This window comes from Amblyomma americanum, chromosome 11 (assembly GCF_052857255.1).
Source record: "Amblyomma americanum isolate KBUSLIRL-KWMA chromosome 11, ASM5285725v1, whole genome shotgun sequence".
Taxonomy (NCBI): Eukaryota; Metazoa; Arthropoda; class Arachnida; order Ixodida; family Ixodidae; genus Amblyomma; species Amblyomma americanum.
The window spans coordinates 903563-922214 of NC_135507.1; the positions used below are offsets into that span (position 1 = coordinate 903563).

The following is an 18652-nucleotide window of genomic DNA, read 5'->3' on the forward strand; positions in this document are numbered from 1 at the left end:
TTGCGGCCACCCTATCCCCACAAACATCTTAATCTCATCTGCCCACCAAACTGTCTTCTGCCCCGTGCTATGCTTGCCTTCTCTTGAAATCCAGTCCATTACCCTTAACCTCTTCTTCTTGATTTCGGTTAGGATGTCATTAACCCTTGTTTGTTCCCTGACCCGCTGCATCCTCTTCCTGTCTGTTTTCCTTTCCACAGCTCGCTGCGGTGTCCTTAACTTAAGCTGAACCCTTTTCGTTGGCCTCCACGTTTCTGCCCCGTAGGTGAGTACCGGTAAGATACAGCTGTTGTACACTTTTCTCTTGAGGGAATTCAGTTATCTTCATGAAGAACAACAGACGTCCTGACACTGTCAAACAAAAGCATTTTTGAAATGTTTATCTTACACTGTGGATATTGTTTAATTATGTTTGAGTGTGTGGCTAATTCATTACTTGCATTTTTAATTATTACTGTTTGCTGACTGTTCTTTTAAAAGACTTGACTCCTATGAAACTGTCTATGATCTGTATGTGTGGCAGTAGCTCTGTCAAGCTGCCATAGCCCCTCAGCATGTATTACTGCAATACAAAGCAGTCTTTTCTCCCGTAACCTTTTTTGCTCAAGCAAAATTAACATCCTCATTGATCGGTCGGCTAACTGATATTGCTGGGCAAATGAATGGCAAACAGCAGCTTGGGCTACAATGCATCATCTCTTACACATTCCCACTTAACGCCCAGAAAGCAGCAGTGGCAATGCTGCTTTCTCAGCGAGTCACCTTGTGCATGCGTGCGTATGGTTTCTGCCCCACGATGTACTCGTTGATGCTACCACATTTGAACAATAAACTTTATTCTCAGCACATCAACAAAGCTAGATTCTAGGGGTGTGCGAATATTCGAAATTTCGAATACGAATCGAATATGTTTGATATTCGATTCGTATTCGAAAATTGATATTCGTGAATTTCCGAATAATCGAAAATTCCCGAATACTCGCCAGCAATCGTATACTGCGCATAGTTTCATAAAATCGACCGTTGCAAAACCACAATATCTGGGCAAATTAGCCGATAATCGAGTTAAAAATTCCAGGAAAACAATACAGAGGTCCTATCCCCTTCCTTCTCCGCCGTTTATCACGCGTACCGACCGCATCCCGCAAGGCTTCACCTCGTGAGAATTTCCCAAGTGGGCTTTCCCACATATCACCAGTGCTGCGAACAAGATGGCCGAAAGGCCCGCCTCGAGCAATCGCAACGCGGAATCGCGTTTTTTTTAATCCTTCGGTAATACGTTACATATTTAATGCCCACATCTGAAGAATGCGTCCTGTCGCCTCCATAACTCTCCGAGAGTGACTTCGGACATCCCGTTTCGTAAACTACGCCATGCGGGAAAGCCTACTTGCGGAATGCCGCGGGAGCCTCCTGAAGGGGCGCGTCGAGTAGTCACAATAGGGCAAGCGATCCTGTCAAAATCTCGCCTGTTGCATGGTGCATTGCGACCTGCACACCTCTTTGGCGGGCGTAACGGCAGACGTGGCAACGATCGGAAGGCCTCTGTCGCTAGGGCAAAAAAATAGCCCGGCTGCGTAGTTTCGGTTTCTGAGCTTCACCGCTGCCCCGCGGCAACTTCAAATGACCGCCCGCGCATTCGCCGATAGTCCAATCCCAGCTCCGCGCGGCTTATTTTTTTTCTTCCTTTTTAAAAACTGTCTCAGCGCTCCGACGCCAGTGTGTGTTCCTCGGCCCCTTGCTTGCATTTGTGTTGTTCTTCCAGCACTCCAAAACGGGTGGCCCGTCACGGGCTTACAGGTGTTAGCGCTATGGAGCCGCCTCATAAGGCCTTACTGCATCTTCAGGATTTTCGGAAACATTTTTTTTTTCCAGAAGGGGGGGGGGGGGGGCAATTTTATTAACAGAGGCCTTCGGATGAACCGGGCATTTCTTCCGGTCCCTTGAACTCCGAATGAATGAGGTTTAATAGTCATGTTATTTTTTGTTGCCAGTCTTGTCAATTTATGGATTTTGTTCTCCATGACCTCATTACAGTTTGGATACTTTTATGCTGTCTAATCAAGTAATATACATTTCTGCGCACATCATGTTTTTTTATATGGTACTGAGGCAGTCTAGTTTTGTTTATTTTAGTTGCAAGGACCACACACTATTTTGAAAAAAGTAAGGGAAACAACGTTTGCTTGCTCATTGTTTTCTGAATTTTTTTTTTTAGTGAACAGATATGCGATTCGATATTCGAAGCCATTTTTTCTTCATATTCATATTCTAAAATTTCAATATTCGCACACCACTACTAGATTCATCTGAGCCTTTAGCTTTGGCAAGTTCCATGTGAAAATTTTAATGATGGTTTCATTCATTCACAAGAGTGACGGCCATATGAAAAGGTGTCTGAAGCGTGCTTCCACAGGATCGCCGGAAAACTCCACTTTCAGAAACCTTCAGGAAATTTCTCAAATGATGCTCGACATGCCTATGTGCGGCGTGAATTTTTTATGTCAACGCATTAGTCGACAGGAAAACCCGGCGCCGCCCAAAAAGTGGCGTTACAAAACTCGTCGAAGCAGTGTGAGACCATCAAAGGCAGGAACAACTTCGTTCCTGGCCTCAATAACCATTCTAAAATTGCGCATACACCGCTGGAGTGCTACAGTGAGCTGTGGGGACCGAAAAGGGTTCACAGCTGCATATGGAGGGCTGCACTTCCATTGGCTCCTGCAATGGATTTCATGTAAGGCCTACTGCGTGCTGGCAATGTGAGCAATCAATGGCAGGCATCAAGCTAATGAGCACTGTTTAGAAACTGCACAATTGCCGACTGCGAGCAGCAGGAACGTTCGTGACTTTTGAATATTCGTTCGGTACTCAGACAGCAGATTGTACTCGCAAGATATTCTAAATTTCCAATATTTCTGCAACCCTACCTTTTGTGACATGTTCTTGGAACGAACGCACAGCCAACATTTAAAAGTGCCGGCGTCAGTTTCAGTCTCGCTCCCGGCTCAGAGTTTTTCAATGAATCTTTGGCGCAGGTTTGGTGCAGAAGTGAGCAGACTCGATTTGTGCCAGCATGCACAAGTTTGGCGCAATTGGCGCACCAGTTACATCACTGCCTAAAGGGTGAGATAATTTAAAAAGAAAAAATTAGCCAAGGTTTAACAACTATTAAACTTGGTAGAGAGCGAAATCTCTGGTGTATTGGGCAACTAGACGTAGCTTGTAGTCTAATGTTTTATTTATTTATATATTTGAACCTCAAGGGTCCCCAGGCGGGACATTACATGAGGGGCGGGCACATAAACAGTGGTTAACAATGGCTGTTGCGTGATAATCGTGAAAATGACATGGCTTCCTCGATGGCAGTTTTGAAATGAGCAAGATCAGGGATTAGTGCTTGGCCGCTGGGAAGGTCATTCCAGTCGGAGCTGTGTGCACAGAAAATGACTTCTGGAATGTAGTAGTGTGGGCACGATGCAGGTGACGCTGTTAGCAAGGCCAGTGCGAGATGTTCGACGTACTGTTGAAAAAGCTGGCTATCACGGGGCGAACAATGAAAAAAACTTGTGATAAAGGCAGAGGCGTGGAATTCGGCAACGGGAAGCGAGAAAAGAAAGTTGCAGTTTAAACTTTGAGGCGGGTATGCTAGAGTATCGTGAGTAGTTTGAAAGAATGAAGCGAGTAGCTCAATTCTGAACCATTCAAGACCTGGAATAAGGTTACACAGGTGCGGGTCAAAAACTGCGCCAGTGTACTCAAAATTAGGTCGCACAAGTGTTTTTTATAAGTTCTTAATTTTAAGGATGAAGGTGCCATGCGCAGGTTACAGCGGAGGTATCCAATTGATCGACCAGATGAATTTATTATGTCCCTAACATGGTAAGACCATGATAAATCACTAGTGAGGTTAATTTCAAGGTATTAAAAGATTAGTAGAAATAATGATAGTATAATTTTATAAGAAGGTGGAGTATAATTTCGGCGGCAGTGAAAGGAGATTAGTAGTCTTTGTAGTGTTCAAGGACATTGGCTATTACTGCAGTATCCAGGTCATTTTGGAGGACAGAACCTTCATCAGCGTTAGAGGGTGGTAGAGTACATCAGCAAAAAGGCGGATGCTAGATGTTACTGTGGAACGCAGGTGATTAATTCATATTAGAAAGGGCAAGGGGCCAAGAACTGTGCCTTTGGGTACTCCTGAAAGAACGTGTGAGCAAGACGATGCGAAGCTATTAATGGAAACAAATTTCATGTGGTTGATTAAAAGGCTTCGAATCCATTTTAAGACAAGCGGATGAAGGTTCAATAGGGACAGTTCAAGTATAAAGGCGGGAATGGGGGCATTTTGTCGAAGAAATCTTTGGATATTGCAGTCAAGGTCGGAATGAATGTCATGCAGGAACAAAGCTAATTGGGTTTCACATGAGTGGCCTTTCCGGAATCCCTGCTGGTTGGAATGAAACAAGTTGACCGATGTCAGAAATGTCGCAACATTAGAGTAAATGATGTGTTCCATGATCTTAGAGCATACACACACTGGTTAGCGAAATGGGCCAGCAGTTACCTGGGGAGGATGATCGGTCAGCTTTCTTGAAAAATGGAATAACCTTCCCAATTCGCCAGTCATGTGGAACAGAGCCAGTATCAAATGACTGCTGACAAATGAGAGAAAGAATAAGACTGAAAACATGCTTAGTGTCTTTTAACACTTTGGAATTAATTCCATCGATGCCGCAGGAAGATGAACATTTTATAGAGCCGATAATATGCTTTGTGTCGATGACGAAGCGGAGGAAATGGGTAGCGTGGAGGAGGAAAAAGAAGCTGGTCAGCCTGGCCAGGTTGGGCTCTCTGCCGCAGTCACAAAACGTCCTGCACAGACATCGCAGACGTGCTTAGTGCCTGCCGAGTACGTAACAATATTAACAATACCGTATGGGTTGAAGGTGACGCCATCTATCGGTGGATGTGGCAATGGCAGAAGATCAGGAACATCATGAGTTGCTTCGTCAGTTAAAAACTGAACAGAAGGTGTAGTTCCAAGACATCAGCTACGTCGGATACTCCTACTGGTGAGCCAGTGCTGTCACAGAGTGAAATAGTATTTACATCAGGCCAACTGTTTTCCAGAAGCGCTTCTGATTGGTTTGTAACATTTTTCAAGGAGGGTAATGGAAAAGAGCCAGCGGTTAGTTTCGAGAGGACAGCAGTCTGGGCATGTTGGTAAATCATTTGTGGTGTTAGATAACTTGGCAGATCGGAAAAGATGTTTTTTCTTGTTATTTAAACGTTTTAGCACGACATTAAAATGTGAAGAACGTGTCCGCTCTGCTATGCTGGTAGTTAGGATGTAAAGTCTTATCAAGCGCAGCAATTCGAATTTGGAGAGCGACCAGTTCAACTCTGTAGAACGTAGGTGATTGGTAGAGGCGAAATCATGACAGAATGCAAGAACATGCTAATGTAGTCTCCTTTGTCGTACAGCATTAGTACTTTTTGGATTTAAGACTTTTAGTAATGTTCGTCACTACAACATGGTCACTGAGGCCTGTAATGTACAATGAACACAGAATTCATCAAGGTGAGTAGTCAAGAATGTTAGATGAATGATCGGTCATGTGTGTGGGCGCAGAAACAATTCGAAGCAGGCCGAAAGACGTGTTCGGGAATTCACTGGGTTGCTGACATTTTGTAGGGTGCATTCCGGACAACTGCCAGCACCGGAGCTCGTCAAAGCAACTGTGTCACCATTCCTGCTCACGTCGCCGCCGCCTGTGGCGAGAGCCACCTCGGTAGGCCCCCTTTCCGTGTGCTGAATGACGTCATGCTAAGTCACGTGACTTAAGGCACGTCTCTACTTCGCGCCGAGTGCGCCAGCCACCACTGGCCCAACCAGACCCGTCCCTCCTCTCATCGGGGCCATGCTGCTTCACAAATCTACGACACATGGTGCAATCGAAAGTACTGAGCATCAACTGCGCATGTGCTTCTCCAGGCGCAGCCGTTGCGCTGCGTCGCAGACGGATTTGCGCCTGGCGCGATGACCAGCCTTGCAAGACTGACCATCACCAGCGCTCTACTGGAGAATGTGATTAACCATTATGACGTCATAGTATAGTAATGAGCATAATTTTTAATAAACATAAGAAATGCCCACATTTAATGTATCATTGCAGCAAGGTTTCTCCAGTGTCAGTACTTGAGAACTGATAGATGCACCAACATGAAAAATGAATTAGGTTGGGACACTCTCTCCACCCGACGAAAGAAATTGCGTCTTAACCTCTTGTTTCAGATATATAGCAATAAAAAAGGTATTCAAAAGAAAATGTACTTACAGAGCCCACATTATGTCTCTGCTCACACAGATCATTGTCTAAATATTTTGGAATACCGTGCCAAAACTAACATGTAGGCCAGTTCTTTTTTGTTCGTTCCATCAGCAAATGGAATCTGCTTTCACATCAACAGGTGTGCTGTATAAATGAAGATGTGTTTTTTTTTTCCACTCTCTAACCCCCCTGCTGTAGCGCCTTGGGGCTAAGCAAGGTAATCATTGAATAAAGAATTGGAAAGAGGAAGTTCAGCCTAATTAAGTGACACTAATTGGACAAATTAATTACCGTAATTAATCAGTAGATATGCATGTTGCTATAGCAATGGATAACTACAAGTGTTAAGACGTGATGAAAGCTTCAGATTGACCTTGAAAAACGTAAGAATAACAATAAAAATGTAAGAATAACAATGGGTGAACGGATTATGTCGTATACGGTATAACGCAATGTACATATAATGGAGCTCGTTGCAGCAACCTTCTGTTTCTAGTCGCAGATCCGGTTGCTAGGGGCGGCACTGCTAACCACTTGCTAGTCGAGGCTCCGGCAACACGCAGTGAAACTTTGGTTCGGACTAGCGTAGTAGAGCTTTTGCTCTAAAACAAGATATTATTGTGCGATCAGCTGTGATCAGCTGCGTTCCATGCCCTACCCTTGTCCATGTCCTCTTTGGAGGACACTAGCTTTCATTAAGTGAAGGCGCACCTGTTACACTCCTTTTTTAGCCCGTTTTAGACAGGCTTCAACCTCTTTAAAGAAGACCGTAGAAGTCGGTCTTTTTGTGCAAGACTGTGAGTAACGTCGTTTAAGAAAGGAAGCAACGCGTTACCTCAGTGCATCGCCCCCTCTGCCGTCGGATGACCACGTGCAAGATTCTCCTCTATAGATGTCGTCGGTCACCATGCCGAGCCTACGCAGCGCCAAGTGACCATTTCCTTCTGTGCCCTTTGGATGATCCCAGGCATCCGAGATTTGACCACCTGCTGCATCCCACTGGTCTGTAAAAAGCAGTTTCTTGTCAACTGCACTGTTGTCAACGGAGTGCAGCGTCATGCCAGGGCCAACTGGTCCGAGCAGCGGAAGGCATAGCAGCAAAAACATAAGTTCATTTTAATGCAGCCAGTGGTGTAACAGCCAGCTAAACTCCAGCGTTTACACCAATCACAGTGCCATACTTTTATACATAGAGAAAGAAGCTGGTATCGTCATGTTTGTAAACAAAGGTGGTGCTGTGGTCGCAAGCAACACGGGGTGCTAGCAAAAACTCAGCGTACCTATACTGAGCCAAGCGATGCTGCCTTCAAAACCAACTCGTGTACGCAAATGTTTCAAAGCGTTCACGTCGCTTGTGGTTATAAATAATTTTTTTGGTGCCTGGACAGAAGTTCAGCACTTTTCCGACATGTTCACCAGACGGAACTGCCTAATGGAGCGACAGAGCAGCTTCCTTCTCCACTCCTAGTTGGTTACAACAGCGCGGCTACGGCAGGTGGCTATGTTGACATTAAACAACAAGTTAGGCTGTGGATTAGATCAGCTAATCCAGGATATACAAAGTAAAAGCTGTTGGTGTTCACTGGCATTGGTGTTGACAACGTTCTAGACTCCGATGATTTTGAGTAAAGAAAGGGCACATAACTGGCTGCCTGGGTCAGTGGACGCCTCAATCACACTTTGAGGTAGGTGGCGGTAGTGAGAGCAAGATGTAGTCAGCATGCATTAGCGCCAACGTTGCGGCAGACACGCGGCACTGCAGCAATAGGCCGCAGCATTCCTTGGGTGACCAACCTCTCGCGATCAACCATTAATTTAACTGCCGCCTGCCAGGATGGCAGGGTGGCCACGCTGCCTATCCAGTGTGCGGAACCCACTCAACGTTACAGATGCCAAGCCGGGTCTACTTGCCCAATACACCACAGCTTTCGCTCTCTAGCCAGGTTCAGCAGTAGTTAAACCGCAGCTTATTTTTTGGCTAGATCACGTGGTCAGGCAGCAGCCGCTACGTGGCTGTGGAGCTGCAGCACAGCGACGCGAAGACTCAGCTTGGCAGCGAAGTCACATGATGCGTTGCTATGGCAGTGATGCAGCAAGGACGTTCAAGGTCAAATGTGCGGCAAAGGCGAGATCGCTCCAACGAAAGTAGTAAAAGCTTTCGCTTTTAAAAACTAGAAAGCACGAGATATACAGGGAAACTAATCAATACTGTCTCAACTTCTGGGCCGATACAGCATACACGGCTGCTAAGTGCAAGAAATAGGACGGGATGCATGATGCAAAACAGCTTTTTCTCATGACGAACCTTGCGATAGCCAGTATATACTAGGCACTATACTTGCGATGTGCTTCCTGTTTCTGCCGAGCCACTTCATTCCGGAGAACGCAGAATATCACTGGATGCTGAAGCCATACAGTTACTTTGAATAAGGCATGCAAATGGAATTTTACGGTTTTCTGGAATTTTGCTGAGTGCGCAGCGAATTTAAATGTTTTATTGTGCTTGATGAATAGACATTTGTGACGCATGAGTATAGGTCTCGCTTCATCGGTAATGTCTGCAAAATGCTCGTCTTGCTCTCTTGGCTTTGGGAGAGCTTCACAAGTGCATACATAGAAGTTTTCCTCGAGCTTCCAACAAAATTTACATTTTGCTCTGTAGAGCTAAATATTTTAAGTCATTCTGCTTACTTTAAAATTTACATTTAAGTGCACACATTGTTCTGCTTGATCAGAGTGGCTTTTGGCGAGGTATTTGCCGTTTTCGTCAGGTTCTGATCCACCTGCAATAGTAAAATTCAGATAACCTTGGAAATAACACTGCGTTACTTTGCCAAAGTCATCGTTTTCGAGCACTCGTGTTGAAAAGACACGCTTGTTCTCACTCGCAAAAGTGAGAAATAGAGAAAAAGAACCATGCGTCGCATGTACAAGAGTACTGCTTCAAGTGTCGTGCCTTAGTGGCTCGCTATGAACACTCAATTAGGCGACTGGACACAGCTGTTTTGTGTTTTGAAGAGCGTGAGCCCCTACTACTCGCATTTGAACATTTCTTGTTCGTCCTAGATTTCAAGATGGCGGCCAGAAATCTCAGATCAGCAAAATATGACCCCCCTCACGTGACCGCTCACACACAGTCGTCGGGCAGGCACAGCGGCCAGTTTTACCCCTTATGCTGGCGTTCCGCTATATGCGTAAATTGCAGAAAAACAAAAAAAAAATATCTCAGTCAAATCGTACATTTGTTCGCACTCAAATTTCGCACAGAGGTTGCATTTGCTGGTCAGTTTTGTTTGATACTACATTCAGATGGCGTATTTGCCCGATTCGGTCAGAATTAATAGAAAATCTCCATCGTCTGCGATGACAGTGGACCAAAACGGCAAGCTTTCGCAGAAATCGTACCCGTAGTGCCATCTGTGCTCGCCGAAGGAATGAGCACTCTACCACTGAGGCTGCGCTGAAACACAAGGGGTGAAAGTGGCTGCGTGGTTGGTTTGAAAGTACTTTCTCGGCTATTTGATCAATATTGGCCGCAGAAAACGCTGTTGCACGCTACTGCCCCCTCCTCACACCTTGAGTTTCTCCGCAGCTCCCTGCACGATGGTAGAGTGCTTGTTCGTCTGGAGGGCGAATGATGGCGCTACTGGCATCATTACTGCGAAAGCTCGCAGTTTTGGTTTGCCGTGACCAGACTATGAAGATTTCCAATTAAATTTTACCGAACCCGGCAAATACCCCAGCGGGCACTGAAGCTCCCTTGGATGTCCTGTGGACGTTCAGGACGTCCACGGGACGTCCAGCAACGACGTCCACAGTAGTTTCAATGCTTCTTGGGGTACTCCACCCAAACATAACATAAAACAAAACTGACTGCCAAGTGCCATCTTTGTGCGAATTTTCAGCGCTAACGGGCGGGCGGTTAGGCAGAGGGAGTTAATGTTCGATTTTCTATGATTTAAGCAACAGTCAGTACGTACCGTCTGAGCGGGTTCCGAGACTGGTGCCACTTAGGGTCGCCATTAGTGACAAAATTGTGGCCCACCCGTTTGACGCAGAGGGTTCGGAGTGGTGGCAAACGAATCATCGGGATTCGGCGCACCAAGCTGTTAGTCGAGTTGAAGCCTGGTGTGTGCGAGAGATTCGTACAGATAACCTTCTACCCTCGAAACCGTACTGGGGGGGGGGGGGGGGGGGTACCTTCGGAGGGCCTAATTGGTGGGAGAGCCAGTGGTCGCACTGAGGTGCGAGTTGTACCAAACGAACCGTCGTTTCGTGATGTATACGTTGGTATCCGAATTTGTCGAAAGCATAGGTGAAGACAACTTTGCTAACGCTCTTGATTTGATTTCGCATTCGCTGATCTTTTTTTTTTTGCGCGAAGAGATTCCCGGAACGTAGTCCGGGTAATTGGAATCTGTAAAGGACCCCCTTACGATCGAACGCACGCGGAATATCGCGTCTAAACTTCTCATAATGAGAGCCCGACAGAACACGAACGAGTTGCAGGCGTTGATTCTTGCACTGATCGCCGGGCGTGAAGACAAACCATGCGGGTTAAGAGATGCAAACTATCCGATTTCAATGCAGAAATGTACTAGCCGCGCAGCCGATCCAGCGCTGAATTTGTCCCGCTCACGGACGCTGCCCATGGCTTTCGCGCCTATTTGACCCCGATAAACTTGTGGAAACGTATGCCGCTGCCTTTGTTCAGCCTTGCGGCTCAACCACCCGCGCCACCGCTCGTCGGGATATCCCGAAGTACGTCCAAAAACGCGCAAGCGTGGCATACGCCTTTGGCTACACTTCGAAAGTCACTAGCTGACACCAGTGCCGCCGCATCTCCGTGACGTGACGGCCTGACCGAGGAAACAGCTTACCATCGCGGCCTGCAGGTTCTCTGGCGTTGAACTGACGTCCCTCTTGGTGGCTCGCCGCGGGTTGCGCGGCCGGGTGGATGTGGTATGCGCCCGGTGGCACCGGCGCACCAGCTCCGGCCGCAGCTGGAGACTTGGGCGAAGCACCATCGACTGGGACGAAGGCTGCCGGTGGGGCTCTGCTGTCCTCCTCTGGAAAGCGGACATAAACTCCACAGTGCGCCCAAACCGAGGACTAACTCTGCCGGGCACTGGTTGTTGATCAGGAATACGGTGTGACCTGGCAAGGTGTGCGGTCTGTATAGCTGTGACGTGTGCCGCACTGACTACACACGACAGACGGGCACACTTTCTCGCGAACAGTCGCCGCATGTGGCCGGCTGGACGCATGGCACGGCAGTTCCTGCTTCGTACGTTGTAGTGCAAATTAAGCGGGGGCACCGTTAGCGCCGTTTTGCACATCACGCCAGCGCACTTTGAAATTTAATATTTCGCTTCTTCATGCATCTCAAGCACTGCATTGCACAGTGGTCCAAGTTTTCGTAAACCGCTCATGGCAGCACGTACCGTGGCCGCTTCTATTACCACCGTGTCCTGTGACCACCTTACCCCCAACCGACTCCGACGCCCACGGGGCCTTCGCTTGGAATCCACTCACAAATGGGCTCATCCGATATCTTGCCTTCGCATTCACTAACTCACGTTTGTTCCCTGACCCGTCTTCAGGTCTCTTAAAGCCACACCTGCACTAGCAGGCCTAACACGCCTAATGACTCTGCAGGCAGCACAAAATGGCGTGGGTGACGCACGAGAATACCCCCCCCCCCCCCCCCCCCTCAAGCGCTCACCGGCTTCGATGGCTGCAGTGAGCGCCATGACAGCGGCGTACATGTCGGCTTCGGCGGGGCCCAGCGTCTCGCCCGTCTTGGGGGGCATGTTCGCTAGCGCCGTCGAGTACGAACTTGTGCTGCCCCCAATCTCCGCTCTGCTGGTCTTCTTCATGGCGGCCTCCACCCACACACGATGCGCTTCCACTTCTTCTCCTTCGGACAACAGAGGGACTCCGATCGATGAGGCTGATGGCGATACGCACGCCCTTTGGAGCTACTCGCCACTGCGGGGCCAAGAAGATAATGGTAACAAAGGATACACCGAAAGAACACCGCAGCGTTCTGGGGCTAGCGGCCATTTCTGCGGCTGTCATTATGGAGGCCCATCAACTACTAAATCATCGGACACAGTGAACCCATTCACCAAGTAATACCTGCAGTCTACGTTCTATAAAATATGTACGAATAAATAAGTGCAAGCATTCCGACAATTCCCAAAGCCCATCTGACTCGGGGTTATGTTTTTCCTTCACGTCGTCTGTGACACCGTAAAAGGCAGTCGGATCGGCATGACAGCGCAGCACACAAGGACAGAAGGGAGATAAAACAAGCGCTGAATTCAACTGAATTTTATTAAGAAAAGGGAAGAATATCTTACAAAAACGAAACCGGCATACAAGGCGCCAACTATTATGGTTCATGGGGGCTTAACGTCCCAAAGCGACTCAGGCTATGAGGGACGCGCCGTAGTGAAGGGCTCCGGAGATTTCGACCACCTGGGGTTATTTAACGTGCACTGACATCGCACAGCACACGGGCCTCTAGAATTTCGCCTCCATCGAAATTCAACCGCCGCGGCCGGGATCGAACCGGCGCCTTTCTCGAGTCCGCAGCCGAGCGCCATGGACCGCGCTCGGCACAAGACGGGAACCATCTACGCACGTGTCCGGCAGCAAAGAACACTCTGGCCAGAGGAAGACAGCCCTGGACGCATTCTTATTCATGCCAGCAACACACTCTTTAGGAAATCGAATTCATTTCGTGCAACCGATGGCCGACTGACTCAAGTGTCTCCAGAATTATGCATGTAAAACGCTTCCGTAATTGCCCCAACCAATTCCTAAATAGAACGGCTGTACTAGAAAAAATCAGGGATGCAACCACACAAACGGCGGTGCGTGGCAAGGTCACTGAACGATTTCGACGAGTTATTATCGCAAGAATTGGAGTGTTCATGAAGGCTCTTATAAACGCATCGTCCGGTCTGCCCAATGTACACAGCACCGCAAGAAAGCGAAAACCTGCACACAACTCCAATACTGCACGAAATGACCTTCGTATGATGCTTGACCTGACGTCAACCCCTTTCACCACGCAAGCTTATGTTGTCAACAGATGTCACTCAACTTATTCGGTGCCGAGAAAACAACCTTGACGCCGTATTTGCCCAGGCCTATCGTCTTTAACTCACGCGACAACCTCTGAACATGCGGTACAACAGCCACCTCGTGTGAATCACTGGGAACCGGTTGCTGTCTCGCGCCCCTTTCCACCAATTTCATTGCATTGTCACATCTCTGGCTACAGGGAGGAGCGGACGGCACCGCTTTTTTTCGTTCGTATCCAAGGCAATGCAAAGACAGGCTCGAGCCACCATACGAACCCAGGGAATTAGCATGCTCTCTGAGCCTGTAATTGAGGCAGCGCCCTACACAGAGCCACAGCTGAGTGGGATCCACCAACAGTGCAAGGGACATTTCGGCTCGTCGCGCACTTCAGCCGTATGCCGTGGCCGACCTTCAGCCGCCGTTGCCTAGCAACGCCGCAGCCGCGCTCCAACATATGTGCACCGCTGGGGTAGAGGGAGAGGAGGTGTCGCCTCGCGGGGTGTGTGTGTGTGTGTGTATATATATATATATATATATATATATATATATATATATATATATATATATATATATATATATATATATATATATATATATATATATATATATATATATATATATATATATATATATATACGCTTCGCCTCAGTCTATTGTAGTCGTTATGGAGAGAGCGAAAGAGACGCAACAACGACAGAACGAAGCGAGCAAGAGACAACGCGCTCAGGAGACGCCAGAAGAACGCGCCGCACGACTCGAGAGGCGTCATAACGAAGATGCGGCTAGAAGAATTCGTGCCACGACTTCTTCCAACTGCGGAAAAGACCGGTTTGAGTTTTCGAGAGCGTCGGAATGAGACGCTGCGTAGACGACGTGCCGAGGACACGAAGCTTTCGCAGTTCAACTAGCGTTAACCAGAGCTAAACCACAGCCAATTTTTTTTCTTTTCCTTCTTGCCTTGGCAGCTGCCGGTCATAGAGCACAGGCGGGACAACTTCAAGGGGGCTCTACAAACAACGTCCACGCCAAATTTGTTAGCCACCCTTTTCGTATTGTGCGACAGTTTGTGCAGGTCTTTTTATTTTCTTCTTTCAGCCTGAGAGAGGGAACATTCGCATTTGTTTGGCCAACGTCTCGCCACGGAACAAATTACAAATTACAAATTTCAGTTTCTGCGTGCAGGACTTCGAAGGGGCTGAACACCAAGGCGCAGTGTCCCGTTTTACGAGTCTGGACTGAGAATAGTCATAGGGCAACAGTTTTCTTCGAATTTGGCATATAAGCCCAACAAAGGTGGTTGTAATTAGTTAAAAATAGCTTTAGGTCTAAAAATTGTAGGCAGTTCAAGGATAAAATTCAACGTCCTGGAGCAAGCAAAAAAAAAACTTCCCCAAGACCAAGTCAGCAACAACAGAAACATCATCTATAGTTGTAAAAGGACTATAAAATAGTCAACGCATCTAAATATCAGCGTTGGCGGTAACGCATTACAAGTAACGGCGTTAGCTGTAACGCGTTCCTTTTTTCAGTAACTTAGTAACGTACTCGTTACCGTTTCCGAACTGTAACGGGTAACGTCCTTACGTTAACATTTTGCGGTAACGTGAGGTGTCACGTTACTAAAGTTACCTTTTCTTCCAATTCTCCGTCCCCTTTTCTAGAAAAAAATGCGCACAGCACCTAAAGCGATGTTGCAGTTGCAAATAAACAAAGTGTACAGGTGCTCTTCGACGACCTTTGTTGCGGCTCGCATGCATGCCAGAAAACACCCGCCCTTGACAACGCAACCAGCTAAAAAAAAAGACAATAGCCATAAAGCACGAAACACGTGCACGAACGCGCATTCACACACTTGCCTTCACCTAACTCCCCTTCGCAAACCACTCAGACACACACAACTCTCTAAAGAGTGAGAGCATGCGGAGCATTTTGGAACATCACATTTTTTAGAATTAACTTAAATTTGTTGCGAGTTCAGCGATGTTTTCTTGTGTATTGTTGTGAAGATAGAATTTATGATGAAGTGTCATTTTGTGTTTAATGTCACATTCAGAAAATATATTATCATGTGCCACAGAGTTAGAAGCCATCGCATATAAATACAGGCAACATTAGGCCAGTTTAACATTGCTAAGCTCCTGCTAAGTATTCTCGTTAGATCAGGATTTCGCGTAAAATCGTTGTTTGGGATAGCATTCTTGTAAAATGCGAGCTTTATAAAATTGTTATCGTCAGTTCTTAAGGCGAAGACTAATTAAAATTAATGGTCACGAAGGAACGGCAAAGGAACGTGCGGTACTTTTTTTCGGTAACGGTAACGCGTTCCTTTCTTTTAGCGCAACGAGTAACGCATTTAGTTACTTTTTCTTTGGCAACGCCTACACAACAGTGCTAAAAATGCTAAAAATACCAGGGATATGTCAAGGTCAGTCCAATTCTCGGTCAGATTTGGCTAAAGATATCTCGCACAGAACACACAACATCGATTCTCAAAAGTAAAATATTTGAGTTCAAGTACAAGTTCAATGACGCTAAAAAGGCATCCAGTGAAACAGCGCACAAGTTTTGACAAGCCGCTGCACCAGCCACTCACGGACGGCCAAGAAAAGTTGTTCGTGAAGCGTTTCCGGAATGTCCACAGAAGAGCGACAGATGGACTTTGCAGCGTCTTCCCGGAGTACTGTAACGAGCAGACTCTCTCGGAGGACGACAGGCTCAGCGAGCATCCCTGGGTTCGTATGGTGGCTCGAACCTGTCCCTGCATTTATTGCGCCCTGGATGCGAACGGAAGAAAACAGTGCCGTCCGGCTGGTCCGGGAAATTGTGGAGGCTCTCAGGATTATAGTATGCGACATGATCAGTGGCCCTTCTCAAGAGACAAGTGGGAGCTAAACAACGGTCTGCAGTGTGGCTTCATTTTGTGCCTACCGCTGATGCCAGCCATGCCTCGATATACGCTTTCTTTGCTCCGTGGGCTTCTGCCTCGTGTCCCAACAACCTGCACTGTTGGGTTACTCTCACCGTCCAGGAAAGAGGTGTCCACGGGAGCCAGCCAGAGAGAGGCTGTGGGCAGCTGTCGTTGGTGCGCGATGCTGTGGCCTAGCTCCCACACCGCGTCAGGTGCGTGCGAGCTGAAAAGGCACGCGAGCGGCGCCTCTCCTCGCAAAACCGCAACGCGTATGTCGCCAGAGCAAGTGGCGTCTTCTCTGCGGCTCGCCAGTGTGAACGTGCCTTTGGCACTGTGACCGGAAATCCCAACTCGCAGTCATCCGTGAAGCTGGTGTTGACAATCCACCGGGGCTGGCACAGACGCGTGCACGACCGAGGAGCTATAGCTCGGCAGCAAAGATGGTCGCTGAGCTGTTCCCCCCGAGTCGCCGGGAACTGCCGCCTCCGTGGGAGGGGGTTAGAACATCGCGTCGCGCGCTTCGGACGCGTGGGGAGTGAGACTGTCGGGGCCGCAAAGGGCCGCTGAGGAAGGACGAGCTCTCCAGCATCCGGGGCGCCTCGATGCATTGCACACGTACGTAGCGAGCTGCGAAACCGCGCGCCCTGCACGTTCCAGGAGGTGCGGGGTTGGGCTCTCTCGAGCCCTGCTCTCCGACCAACTTGTATGCGTGGTGTCATTGCACTTCTATTGGTCGAAATTGGGCGACAGCTGCAACAGTAACGCTCCGCCCAATTACCTACCGCTCTGAATTGAGCTGCAGACAGAGTTCGAAGCAGCGCGCCGAGTCCCACTCTCCGTCGCTTTTATGCAGCCTGTCTCTTAAACTGTCTTGTATTGCGGCCCCGTCCTTAATGCATCCGTTTTGCTTGCCAAGAGGATGGTGCCAATCGCTGCCCCAACTGGCAACGTGTCGCCGGACGGGTGGGCGAAGTGCCCTTTACACTGCTGTAGCATAACCGCCGTGTATGCACACGACCCCCGGCCGTCATCATCCATCGATCGCGACGAACAGCCTAAACCGGCAGTGTTGCGAAAGTTTACCTTGCAGTGACCGCGGAAGCCGCTCCTTGACCAATACGGGCACAAAAAAGATGGCGGTTTCACGCGGGCTTCCAGCATGCAGACTAGCCGTCATTATACTATATACACCGACCTACTAACTCATCCAGTTCCTCAAGTGAAAGTCGGCGTATGCTTTTATGCTTGTCTCGAGCACACTTCAGAATCATGAAATGCCATGTATGGAGATGTACGGAATATGGCATAAACGGGTGTACATACACACGCGTGAATACGCCCAATTCCGCGTATTTAATTTTCTTCCCCTTACGCCATTTTCGTAAAAGAAGCGGGTCGAGCTGCTATACGGAATCATTTCCCAAGTGTTAAGGCACTTCCCGTGCGACGACGAAAGACAGTCCTGTCTAGAGAAGGTTCATTTCGAAAATCTCCTACTCGTACACGCGAAAACCGGCTGCATGCGCAAATCAGGGCACACTAGCCTCAAGCAGCATAGGTAATCGGCCCGATACTACAACAGGATGGCTCCAACTTGGTCCTTTGTGGGGCTGGCATTTGCCAATACAATTAAAATATTGGGCCAATTACCTGTGGTGCATGGGGCCGTCATTATACATACCGACCTACAAACTCCTCCAGGTCCTCGAGTGAAAGTCAGCATATGTTTTTATGTTTGTCTCACAAGTTTTCACTTAATCACGAAACGGGTTAGAATACGTTTCTCTGAAAAAGTGCAATAGATTTTCACTTTCTTTAAGGTACATAACAATGGCCACGATGCAGTGAATGTATGAACTGTTAAAAGTACAATAAACACCTACATAAAACGAGCCAAATCAATAGATTTCGCCAAAAATACGGCTATCAAAAGAGAGAAAAAAGCCTATAATACCTGCGAACTCAACACTCATTTTTTCGAAGTAGCGGTGATAGCAATTTAGAAAGGAGTAAGTTATCACCCAGGTAGCACCGAACAGTAGAATATTACAGAATTGTTGCTTAAGTTACAGTAATGTGGACCAACGCAAAACGGACCTAGGAAAGAGACACGGGCGCTGTCTAGCAACTGAATTTTATTGGAAAACCACGTGAAATATATAAGGCTACAAACGCACAAAACAAAAAACAAACACATCGAAGATTATACTGCGGATGGAAGAGGAAGGATATATCTCATTTTCCTGTAAAGCCACGGACGGTTTCGCCACACACGTGTCCGTGTTCTTAGCGATGCATAATACTGAGATCCGAT

The 18652-nt window shown here is 47.7% G+C and overlaps 1 protein-coding gene across 5 annotated transcripts in view; it reads right to left on the reverse strand.

Moving 5' to 3' along the window:
- Positions 1–18652, reverse strand: part of LOC144110291 (DNA helicase MCM8-like) — a 102028-nt gene that overhangs the window by 21024 nt on the left and 62352 nt on the right. For 2 of the 5 annotated variants that reach the window (XM_077643131.1, XM_077643133.1), the window contains 3 exons: positions 12061–12326; positions 11216–11404; positions 7171–7339 (listed from right to left, as the gene is read on the reverse strand). In XM_077643131.1, the coding sequence (XP_077499257.1) occupies positions 7171–7339; positions 11216–11404; positions 12061–12214 (512 nt within the window). In that variant the 5' untranslated portion in view covers positions 12215–12326. Of the gene's footprint in view, positions 1–7170; positions 7340–11215; positions 11405–12060; positions 12327–18652 lie in introns of those variants that run through there. The other 3 variants (XM_077643135.1, XM_077643134.1, XR_013309787.1) reach the window with 2 other exon arrangements.